Here is a 12036-nt window from a genome sequence, read left to right on the forward strand (position 1 = left end):
GCAGTAGGTCTGCAAAACTGGCCATCCAACCACCGCTTCCTCTGCAACTCTGCTCTCCTGCAGACGCCATACCACGGCAAGCATGGAGCCCGCTCAGATCACCGTGGTAGTTATGAGCACTGTAAATACCTCGCGCATTATCATGCAGTATATGCAGAACCAGAACCTGCAAAAGCAGGCGAGGAGGCTATGGCAGCGCGGTGACGAGAGCGATGAGGACATGGACACAGACTTCTCTCAAAGCACGGGCTCCGGCAATTTGGCTATTCTGGTGGCAATGGGGCAGGCTCATGCCATGGAACACCGATTCTGCGCCCGGGAAACAAGCACAGACTGGTGGGACCGCATAGTGTTGCAGGTCTGGGACAATTCCCAGTGGCTGTGAAACTTTCACATACGTAAGGGCACTTTCATGGAACTTTGTGACTTGCTTTCCCCTGCCCTGAAGCCCCAGAATACCAAGATTAGAATGGCCCTCACAGCTGAGACGTGAGGGCGATAGCGCTCTTGAAGCTTGCAACGCCAGACAGCTATCAGTCAGTCGGGAATCAGTTTGGAGTGGGCAGATCTACTGTGGGGGCTGCTGTGATCCAAGTAGGCAACGCAATCACTGAGCTGCTATCAAGGGTAGTTACTCTGGGAAACGTGCAGGTCACAGTGGATGGCTTTGCTGCAATGGGATTCCCTAACCTGTGGTGGGGCGATAGATGGAACACATATCCCTATCTTGGGACCGGAGCGCCAAGGCAGCCAGTACATAAACCGCAAGGGGTACTTTTCAATGGTAGTGCAAGCACTGGTGGATCACAAGGGACGTTTCACAGACATCAACGTGGGATGGCTGTGAAAGGTACGTGACGCTTGCATCTTCAGGAACTCTGGTGTGTATGAACAGCTGCTGCAAGGGACTTACTTTCCAGACCAGAAAATAACCATTGGGGATGTTGAAATGCCTATAGTTATCCTTGGGGGACCCAGCCTACCCCTGAATGCCATGGCTCATGAAGCCGTACACAGGCAGCCTGGACAGTAGTCAGGAGCTGTTCAACTATAGGTTGAGCAAGTGCAGAATGGTGGCAGAATGTGCATTTGGACGTTTAAAAGCTCGCTGGCACAGTTTACTCACTCGGTTAGACCTCAGCGAAACCAATATTCCCATTGTTATTACTGCTTGCTGTGTGTTCTACAAGATCTGTGAGAGTAAGGGGTGAGACATTTATGGCGGGGTGGGAAGTTCAGGCAAATGGCCTGGCCGCTGATTACGTGCAGCCAGACACCAGGGCGATTAGAGGAGCAAAGCAGGGCACGCTGCGCATCAGAGAAGCTTTGAAAGCTAGTTTAATGGCTGACCAGGCTACGGTGTGACAGTTCTGTTTGTTTCTCCTTGATGAAAACCCGCCCCCTTGGTTCACTCGACTTCCCTGTAAGCCAACTGCCCTCCCCTTCCCCTTCGACCACCGCTTGCAGAGGCAATAAAGTCATTGTTTCAAATTTATGCATTCTTTATTAATTCATCACACAAATAGGGGGATAACTGCCAAGGTAGCCCAGGAGGAGGGAAGCACCAGATTGGGTGGGGGAGGAGGGAAGGACAAGGCCACACTGCACTTCAAAACTTATTGAATGCCAGCCTTCTGTTGCTTGGGCAGTCCTCTCAGGTGGAGTGGTTGGGTGCCTGGAGCCACCACCCCCGCCCCCCGTGTTCTTGGGCATCTGGGTGAGGAGGCTATGGAACTTGGGGAGAAGGGTGGTTGATTATACAGGGGCTGCAGTGGCGGTCTGTGCCTTTCCTGCACCTCAACCCTATGCCGGAGCATGTCAGTTTCATCCTCCAGTAGCCTCAGCATTGCATCCTGCCTCCTCTCATCACGCTGCCGCCACCTCTCCTGTTGCTCCAGCCATCTATCCTCTCGCACGTCCCTCCTGTCCTCATGTTCATTTTGTGCTTACCTGGAATCTGACATTGTTTGCCTCCATGCATTCTGCGGGGCTCTTTCAGTGTGGGAGGGCTGCATGAGCTCAGAGAACATTTCATTACGAGTGCGTTTTTTTTGGCCTTCTTATCTGCACTAGCCTCTGGGATGGAGATGTTAGTGGCAGTGTTGAAACATTTGCAGCTACGGGAGGAAAAAAAGGGAGAGTAAAACTGAAAGACACATTGGCCATTTAAAAGGAGGGACTGATGTTTTCGGGTTAACATGCAGCACAAACCCAACTAACCACCCCCCCACACACACAAACCCAATTCTCTGGGATGATAGATTCACTGCTTCCCCCACCACGTGGCTAACAGCAGGGATGATTTCTTTTCAGCCACAGGCAAACAGCCCAGCAGGAACGGCCACCTCTGAATGTCCCCTTAATAAAATTCCCCTATTTCAACCAGGTAACCGTGAATGATATCACTCCCCTGAGGATAACACAGAGATAAAGAACGGGTGTTGCTTGAATGCCAGCAAACACCGGGACCACACGTTGCCATGCTTTCTTATGCTATGATTCCAGACTACGTGCTACTGGCCTCGCGTGGTAAAGCATCCTACCATGGAGGACGCAGTAAGGCTGCCCTCCCCAGAAACCTTTTGCAAAGGCTTTGGGAGTACCTCTAGGAGAGCTTCATTGAGATGTCCCTGGAGGGGACTTTTCCAGTAGCTGTACTGGCCACGAATGCATCCCAAGTCTTCAGGGCAAATTAATCATTAAACACGCTTGCTTTTAAACCGTGTATTATATTTACAAAGGTACACGCACCAGAGGTGCCTTCTCCGCCTTCAAGGTCCGGGAGCCTGGGTTGGGAGGGTATTGGCTCCAGGGTGATGAACGGTTTCTCTGCTTGCCTGGTGTGCGCTATCTTCAACCTCCCCCTCATCATCTTCCTCGTCCCCCAAATCCTCATCCCTGTTCCGTGAGACTCCCTTGCAGAAGTCCTCGTACAGGTGTGGGGGAGTTGTAGGGTCGCCTCCTAAAATTGCATGCAGCTCATCATAGAAGCAGCATGTCTGGGTCTCTGACCCCGAGCGGGCGTTTGCCTCTTGGGTTTTTTGGTAGACTTGCCTGAGCTCCTTAAGTTTCATGTGGCAGTGCTGTGGGTCCCTGTTATAGCCTTTGTCCTTCATGCCCTTGGAGATTTTTACAAATATTTTGGCATTTAGTCTTTTGGAACAGAGTTCTGATAGCAGGGATTTGTCTCCCCATACAGTGATCAGATCCAGTACCTTCCATTCAGTCATGCTGGAGCTCTTTTGCGATTCTGGGACTCCATAGTCACCTCTGCTGATGAGATCTGCACGGTCACCTGTGCTGATCAGCTTGCCACGGTGGTCAAACAGGAAATGAAATTCAAAAATTTGCGGGGCTTTTCCTGTCTACCTGGCCAGTGCATCCGAGTTGAGAGTGCTGTCCAGAGCAGTCACAATGGAGCACTCCTGGATAGCTCCCGGAGGCCAATACCATCAAATTGCATCCACACTATCCCAAATTCAACCCGGCATTGTCGATTTCAGCGCTAATCCCCTCGTTAGGGATAAGTACAGAAATAGATTTTAAGAGCCTATTAAGTCGACAAAAATGGCTTTGTTGTGTGGACGGATGCAGGGTTAAATCGATCTAACACTGCTAAATTCGACCTAAACTCATAGTGTAGACCAGGGCTTAGATTGTATGCTCCTTGGGGAAGGAACTGTCTTACTCTGTTCTGTACAGTGTCGTGCACAATGTCTATACTCAGCAAATAAATAATCTTAATACAAGCTCTTCTTCCCCCCATTAGCTGTTCTTCCTTAATATTATCCCATGTAAATATTATTTTATGTGACAAGTTGTTAGTTGTCTGCGCAGTTACCTAATGTACAACATCAGTTGAACAGACAATAACAATTGTTGAGGTTTTCTTAAAAACCTTGAGCAACTGGATCTACTTTTACAACAAAAACAATTCCTTAGCACATAGAGTATATGCTGATAAAATAAAAATTACCTTCTTTATGACACTTTAATTGGTTGGATACAAATCAAACACATGGCTTTCCTTTAAAGTTTTGTTTTATTTACAGTGTTTTTTAAATTAATAGTTAAGGCCCTTTCTTCAGTTTTTAACAATCTTTACCAAAATATTCCCAGGTTTTAAAAAGCTGCTGTTTGGTTTTTACTGATGTTCACTAGAATTTTGGACCACTCATGTACCTGAAAATACTGATTATGTTAAGAAAATCTAATAAGTTATATTAGTTAGATGTGTTTGTTAATAAATTAATCTAAGGGGAAATGTGAGGCTATCTGTTAAAGTAAGGCAATGTAATGGAAGATGCACATGTGCAGACATGCATATGTGTATGTACTGTTAATGTACAGTTTGTGAAAGAAACCACAATATTAAACCACTTTTACTTACTTTTCTCTATTAGTTCTTTTCTGCCCTCCCGTCCGTCCCCCTGTTAATCCTGATATTTACTCAGAAAACTGTGAAGTTAATATTTTGCACCTAAGAACATAAGAATGGCCATGCTGGGTCAGACCAAAGGTCCATCTAGCCCAGTATCCTGTCTTCCGACAGTGGCCAATGCCAGGTGCTTCAGAGGGAATGAACAGAACAGGTTATCATCAAGTGATCCATCCCCATCACCAATTCCTAGGTTCTGGCAAGCAGAGGCTAGGGACACCATCCCTGCCCATCGTGGCTAATTGCCATTGATCAGGGTGGATTTGATTTAAATCACTAGTCAGGAAGACTCAATTTAATCGTGGATTTCTACATAAAAGTGCATTCTTGGTTGTTGTAACCTTAATACATATTCTTCACAACTCAGAGATAGATGTAGGTTTCATTTTTAGAAGGTACACACTGTATATTTTAAAGTGATTTATTTTGAAAACTTTTCAGAGTAGTTTTACAGCTATATCAGAAAATGAATGATTGGTTATTTCATTTCCCAAAGGTAATTGAAGCAGATATTTATGAAGTCATTGGGAGGTGAACTATCTCCAATTCAACAGGTTAATCATCAATATTTGGAGGATTTTCTTGCCATGCTGTATTAGGAGGAGAACCTCACCAGACAGACATTTTAATTGTTTTATTTTATTAAACAACAACATTATGTATTCTGGTTTTTTTCTTCAACAGCAAACATAATATTTTAACAAAACAAGCATATGAATTTTTGAATTTAAACATTCAAGTTTTTTTAAAATTTGTTTTTAACTAAAATAGTTTATTTAATTTTTGTTTTTTTAAAGAAAATATTTCATTTAACTGTGAGCCAGGTCAACATGAGAAGCTTAAAATATTGGCTAATGCAGCTAACTCAATAGTCTTCACCTTCATTTCCCTGTTTGTTCATAATCTGAAAAAGAAAAACAAGCTTTCCTGCTTTTTCAGGTTCCAAACGATTTCTCAATTTGGAATGAATTAGTCCAAAGGAAGAAAATATTCTTTCTACATCGGCAGAAGAAGCTACTGCTGTTAAAAGTGAGATTATCACTTCAACAGTCTCTGAATCCAAGTGCTTAAGTGACTTCCACCAGTTCACTGGTGTGACTTTCTTTAAAACAGCATCAGCAAACTTCTGTTTCTTGAATGGTTCACCCTTAGCTCTGAAGTTTATTATAGTTGCCGTTATGGAGGGATGATTGCTGGATGTCCATGTCATAGCCAACTCCTCTTCAGCAGTTAAGGTTTGACCCTGGTACAGAGTATTGAGAATATTTGCAAGAAAATGAGCTTTATGGGAGATAGTGCTTGTCCCATTCTTTTTTAATGCTTGTAATTTAACTCTGTCATTGCATATTTCTCTTTTTAAGATCTCACTCAGTTCCTTCCAGATTTCAACAGCATCAGCAACAAAACAGCTATTTATTTCCCTGCGTTTTGTTCAAGGCTACAGAAATAGGCTTCAGGGTACTCAGCATGTGTTCAACATTTCTCTTAAGCCCAATGTTGAGAACTTTGGTTGTGACAGTGCATCTGTTTTTTCCCGATTTTGTTCACACTGTCATCAGATTAGGCCAGTTCTTGATATAGTGCTCAAAACAGTCCACTACTGAATTCTATCGCATGTCTTGTGGGAGGTTTAGCTTGGTTCCTCCCACTTTTTTCAGAGCAGCTGCTGCAAAGTAGTTGTTACAGAAGTATTTTGCAATTTCAACAACATTAGCCTTTATTTCTGGAACACAGCAGTCTTTGGCTAGGAGGTGCATCTGCACCTGTATGAGCACTGCAACTGTATGTTATTAGCTTGGGACTCTCTTCTAAATTTCTTCTCATCTTGGATACATTTGCAGCATTGTCTGTGACCAAGCTGCATACTAGACATTTGAATTTTTTTTCACAGTTTGTTATAGCTTTTACTGCTACTTTTGTAAGCATTCTGCTGTGTGTGCATTTCCTGATGTATCAATTGTTTCTGTAGGGAAGACATTCCTTTCTTCTGTTGTCACACAAGCACATACAACAGGATCATTGTGGACATTGCTCCACCCATCAAGACTCAGGTTAACAATTTCACCCTCTAGACCTCTCGCACACTGCTCAATTTCTCTTTCATACACGTTATCCACTAATTTGCCTGTGAAATCTGCTCTGTTGGGTGGACTGCATTCTGAATATGGTCTTAATGACTGAACCATGTTGTTAAAGTGAGGGTTCTCAATCATACAGAAAGGAGAGTTTGTTGCATAAACAAACGGGACAATTTTTTCATCAGTTACCTCTTTTTGTAATCTGCTGGTTCTTATCACAAACTTATCTATGGTTGTTTCAGGATGATGGAGACTTTTTTTTTCTTTTTGCTACAGATGATATACTGTGGCAATGTGACATACATGATGTGACTGAAACACTATCATTGGCAGATAACTCTGAAACTATAGAAAATGATGGTGATCTTGAAGGTGGATAGTCTTTAGAATCCTGTATGTTGAGGATGGATTTTCCTAAACAAAATAAGTCAATGCAGTTATTTAAGTATTATTACCATACTGCTTATTTAGTATTACTCATTGCATTCACTGACACTCAGTACTACTTTAAAGGTGAAATTGTAAAAGGAAGATCTGCCTATTTCAGCTATTTTTTATCACAACTGCATCTAAAATGATAGTACCATAGAGTAACAGCTATATTTTTTGCTCAAAGATGAGAATCCAAGAACAGTCCAGAAGGAAGACAGGCAGTCCTTAAGAAAGAAGTATGAAATAAAAAACTTTACCAACCTGAAGATCCTGTGTGTTCAGACATGTTCCTTTCATCATCTTCAACGCATCTTCCTCCTGAGAAGGAACACTTCTCATGATGTTGTTTCATTTGGCCAACCCGGCCTTGCATTTCTTTGTTGCACTGTTTGCATTTTTCACGCATGCCTGTCTTACCCACAGGTAGAGGAACTTCATTAAAATATTCCCAAACTGGGTCTCTTTTATGGCCTGCTGCCATTATAGGTTTTCCCTTCTAGTGAGAGAATGGTATGGTAGATCTCAAATCAGTGAAGGCTACACTCAAAAAGACCAAAAGATTTCTGGAATATTGTGCTCAAACAGTTTCACTTTTGTTTCTTCTGCCTGTCCCTCCCTTCTCACATTTATCTCCCGACTGTCCAGATCTGTTCCGCCTTCTATTCATTGAACTTTTTGAAACTTTGTACTTTTAGAGAGAGGTAAGGGATTGACTCTGTGTACACAAATTTGCAGAGGGGACAGTAGGGTTGAGGTCTGTTATTTCTCACCTCTATATTATTTATTTAAAAAAATGTTTGCTGTTAACAAGCATGTTATCTCTGGAGACACACAGCCACAGTTTGAGAACTGCAAAACTAAGCATCTTTGATAGTGCTCAGTCTAGAAAATATTGAGTCCCATTGGGTTTAAGATTAACCTAAATAGATTAACCTAAATAATCTATACAGAAGCACCTGGAACCCCATAAAATTGGGTCCCTAATCCATGAACTATTGGAACTCATTTACAAAACTTTTCTTAAACATTACATTAATATATTGTCTCATACTATAGCATTAGAATTTATAATCCCTATTACATTATAGTTCAAAGATCTTATCATGGATCTTTAGATAGGTTTTTTCCTCAAAAAGCATTTTATCAAAAAAATCTGATTTAAATTTTTTTAAAATTTTTTTTAAATCATTGTTTTCAGTTTTTATTTTAAGATTTCCTAGGAATTTATTGGTGCTTATTAAAAAAATTAAATAAGTGAAAATTGATTCATGGAGGATAGGTCCATTAATGGCAGGGTGGATAAAAATCAAAGTGCTTTGTGGGTGCTATATCCACAAGAAGTTCTATTCATTGAGATAGTGCTGACTTGGGGGCCAAAATTGGAGCTCCACTCTCCTTAAAATCATAATCTACATGGTGGGGTAATACACATTATGGGGTTAGTATGCTTTAGAATTTAAAGTTGTTGCGCATTAATTGGTCCATGTAGACCCTGCTGATACAGCATTCTCGGGAACGTTGAGTGTGCAACATAGTGCTGTTTGAAATAGAACTGAGTTAAAGCAAGGAGACTGTAAGTCCTAACCCAGTAATGCAGTTGACATTTCTTAGTTTATCTCCTTTTTATATTGCTATTTAGTAACAAAACCTAGATTGCTTAAATTATACCAGTACAAAAATTAACATCTCACTTTCACTGGTCACGCTAATGTTTTGCCAACTTGCCTTGGGTCAAATATTTCAGTAAGACTGCTTATTCTGCAATGAACAGCTGTGTAGATATTCCTTATGCTGGAGCTTTACGTGTTTTCAGTTGGTTTTTATAATGGCTATAGATTTCCTGCAAAATTAATTATTGGTTGCAGTTAGTTAACTGGAATAGGAATTACCTGTCTTCATTCAGTTAACTTCCTGGCTGCTTGAAATCCCAGTTTTTCTCCCTGATCCAAAAATTCTTAACTTTGCCTAATAAAACGATCAAATCCTGCCCTCCCAAGTCTTCTGATTTCACAGGGTTTTATCTTTCTTCCTGATCTTCAACCCTGCTGCCTGTATGATATATTGTAACCTGTTTAGCTAAGGTGTGTTTATATAGACTGTAATCAGCAGATAAAAATTGTAATACTTTTGTAACAGCAAAATTTACAAAAATAAATGATATTGTAATTTTAAATTGTTTAATTTTATGTTCCTTTTTAAACAGAACTAAGCAATTTAAACGTTTTTACAGCTGTCTGAATGCTCTTGAAGAATGTGTACACTTCCTATTTTTTAAACAAAGGTTTTGATTTTATTTTGATTTCTAGGTTACACACCAGCTTTGGCCTGTGCTCCCAATAAGGATGTGGCTGATTGTCTAGCTCTAATTTTGGCCACGATGATGCCTGTTTCATCAAGCAGCACTTTACCTTCCCTTACATTCAATGCCATTAATCATTACACCAACACCTCAAAAACTGTCACGTTTGACTCCTTGCCAATCATGAGGAGTGAACATAGCTCTTATTGTAGTTTCAACAACATTGGCAGGGAAGATGGCTACCCATATACAGAAGAGGATGAGCTTAATGACTCAGATTCTGAGACCTATTAAGAAGCTTCATCTGGAGGTTGAAGAGTGAACCCAGTCATCTGAAGGTCAGAATTGTGCTTTTGGAAAAAAAGCAGTCAGTGTTTAATTACAAAAGAGGACAGACCTACGAGAAGATTTGGGGTTTTTTTTAATTGTGGGTGCATATGAAAGATCTGTGTGTGACACTGGGAGGATTTTAAAAAGCAGGTTTTGCAAAAGAAGCATAAATTCTTGAAAAATACTTGGAATCTACAGCAAAAAAAATTAAGAATGTCAAAACTGTTTTATTTAATTGTACATTACCATTTTGTTTGTGGTGCCAGGAATAACTTTTCCAGACTCTGCACCCTAGTCTGTGTAAATGAACAACACTATTGTACAACAAAAAGGACACTAGATTTAACTATAATCAATAAAACTAAAACCATTTTGAAGGCAATAAATGAGTTTGGTACAGTAGGCATTGTGTGTGCAGCAAATTGCCAAAGGACCAAATAACTTAAAGTTTTTTTAATTAAATACCGTTTGTGGAAACTGGAATAGGTTAAATGAGATGTTGTCTTAACCAAACCTTAATTATTTCTGGGAATGAAGCTTAGATTTGGTTTTAAATGTTGATTTTTTTATAATCTAAAAGCCTTCCGACACTATTAAATGTACCATGAAAGAAAGCAGATGTATCTTTCAGTTTTGTTTTTTCTTTTAGATTAAACAAAAATGAACTTGTCATACTTTTATAAAGCTTAAAAAAAACCAGCTAACAAGCTGCAGTCAGGGTGAAACGTGTACAGTATAATAAACAAGGGGAGGGGTGGGATGGAAACAGTAATTGTTGCACAGTTTTAGATTTTTAACTTCTGGGTTTTAAATTGAGATATTTTTTATTTAAATACATGAAGGGTAATTTACTGAGAAAATGAAACTGCATAAAAATTTAAATGGAATCTCCTGACACCCTGTTGTGGCTGAAAGTTTTTAGGGAATTGATTTATCAGCAATTCACCCACTTATTTACATCATAAAGTTTGTAAGTGAGATGAAGTCTATGCCTCCATATTGTATTTCTTTTAAATCCTGGAGTTCTGAGTGGGGGTGGGAGGAAGATGAATTTAAAAGAAAGTTTCCCTGTTATCAAAAGGTAGAATGTTGGATCTTCAGGAAGAAATATCTGTGGTGTTCTCCATTTAAAAAATCAATAGACGATGCAGGCCCCTGTAGTGTACTACAAACTTGCCCTCAGTCTTTTTATTTATAACAGACTACTGTTTAAAAAAAATAAAAAATAAAAAAGGTGCCTGAAAAATGGAAGACTTCAAAGTTTGTCTGTTAAATGAGTATTTAGTTTATTGGGTTCTGCTTTAACTATAACTATTACTTTTAAAGTGACATTGCTTACGTACATGCAAGGGATTCTTGCATGTCCAGGTAAAATACAAATAAACTGAATCCCAATTACCTGTTATCCTTTTTTGTATTGTGAAACTGGAAACCTTAATGCCATTGTAAATTATCAGCTGGTTTTCTGAACATAAAGTGTGGAAACACAGGACAGTATTTTGATCTATTTGATAATTTTGTGGGTTTTTTGAAGAATTAATGAGCATGTACATAGAAATAGTGATTGCTTGAATACTGTATTTACCTGCACTCTTTCAGTACATCAAGATTCCTGTATATTTTACAGAGTATAATAAAACCCAGATGTGAGTTGTATTTAATGAATAATTTATTTGTATCTGTGTACCATACTGAAGCAGTAATTACAAAGATTCTTTTGTTGAATAACTATTAGAATTTATAAAATTTATTTTACAAAGGCTTTGCTGTCCTTTTAATTCCAAAGTGCATGTAAATAATTTCAGATTTACAATCACTTTACAAGGAAAACTTAATTGATATTTAATTACTGTTTAGAATCTAGATTGTCTTGTAAGCATCACTTTCTTGTTAGGAGTTCATAAATATTGATTAATGACTGAAACAGCATATTGTATATATGACCCTTCTACACTATAGAAAAAGTTGGGGAGTCCATGCTTTTTCTCTACCACACTGTCCTCTGAATCTTCTTTGGAGTTCTTTATTGTTTAGCCACACTTTTTGATTCACTACATCCTATCAGTAACCTGGTAATTTCTATGATATGATTTGAACCAGTTGGGACAAGGTTTTCCCCACACTGCAAAGAAGAGAATTGATTTAGGTTACATGCTGGTTGTCTAAAAGCTAACTTCTGTGATATTTCAGTTACTGGTGCTTTTCAGTTTTTGCTGCTCCGTAAGAACAGTGAGAAGGTCATACGGAATGCAGCTGCAATCTGTACTAGCAAATGTTTCTGCTCTTAACTCTTCAAGATGTGATAATTTTATCTCAAGATGGTCTGTCACCTTGGCCTGTGTGGGTCCTCCATCCCACCCCCCAGAGAAAAGAGTAATTTATAGGATGGCTGACAATTACCTAGTTTGAAATGCTCCTAGGTTGAACACTAGGTCACTTAGGGCAGGTCATCGGTCCCC

The 12036-nt window shown here is 39.8% G+C and overlaps 2 protein-coding genes across 8 annotated transcripts in view; one reads left to right on the forward strand and one right to left on the reverse strand.

The window, feature by feature from the left end:
• The window catches only part of ANKRD28 (ankyrin repeat domain 28), a 227303-nt gene extending 215966 nt beyond the window's left edge, over window positions 1-11337 (forward strand). For all 5 annotated transcript variants that reach the window (XM_073333566.1, XM_073333567.1, XM_073333568.1 and 2 more), the window contains one exon: window positions 9255-11337. In XM_073333566.1, the coding sequence (XP_073189667.1) occupies window positions 9255-9541 (287 nt within the window). In that variant the 3' untranslated portion in view covers window positions 9542-11337. The remainder of the gene's footprint in view (window positions 1-9254) is intronic.
• Window positions 1520-12036, reverse strand: part of BTD (biotinidase) — a 35323-nt gene continuing 24806 nt past the window's right edge. Inside the window, exons 5-6 of one of the 3 annotated variants that reach the window (XM_073333578.1) lie at window positions 7210-7266; window positions 5283-6930 (exon numbers count right to left, since the gene is read on the reverse strand). In XM_073333578.1, the coding sequence (XP_073189679.1) occupies window positions 6862-6930; window positions 7210-7266 (126 nt within the window). In that variant the 3' untranslated portion in view covers window positions 5283-6861. Of the gene's footprint in view, window positions 2118-5282; window positions 6931-7209; window positions 7267-12036 lie in introns of those variants that run through there. The other 2 variants (XM_073333582.1, XM_073333580.1) reach the window with 2 other exon arrangements.

The sequence above is a fragment of the Lepidochelys kempii genome, chromosome 2 (genome assembly GCF_965140265.1).
Source record: "Lepidochelys kempii isolate rLepKem1 chromosome 2, rLepKem1.hap2, whole genome shotgun sequence".
NCBI lineage: Eukaryota > Metazoa > Chordata > Testudines > Cheloniidae > Lepidochelys > Lepidochelys kempii.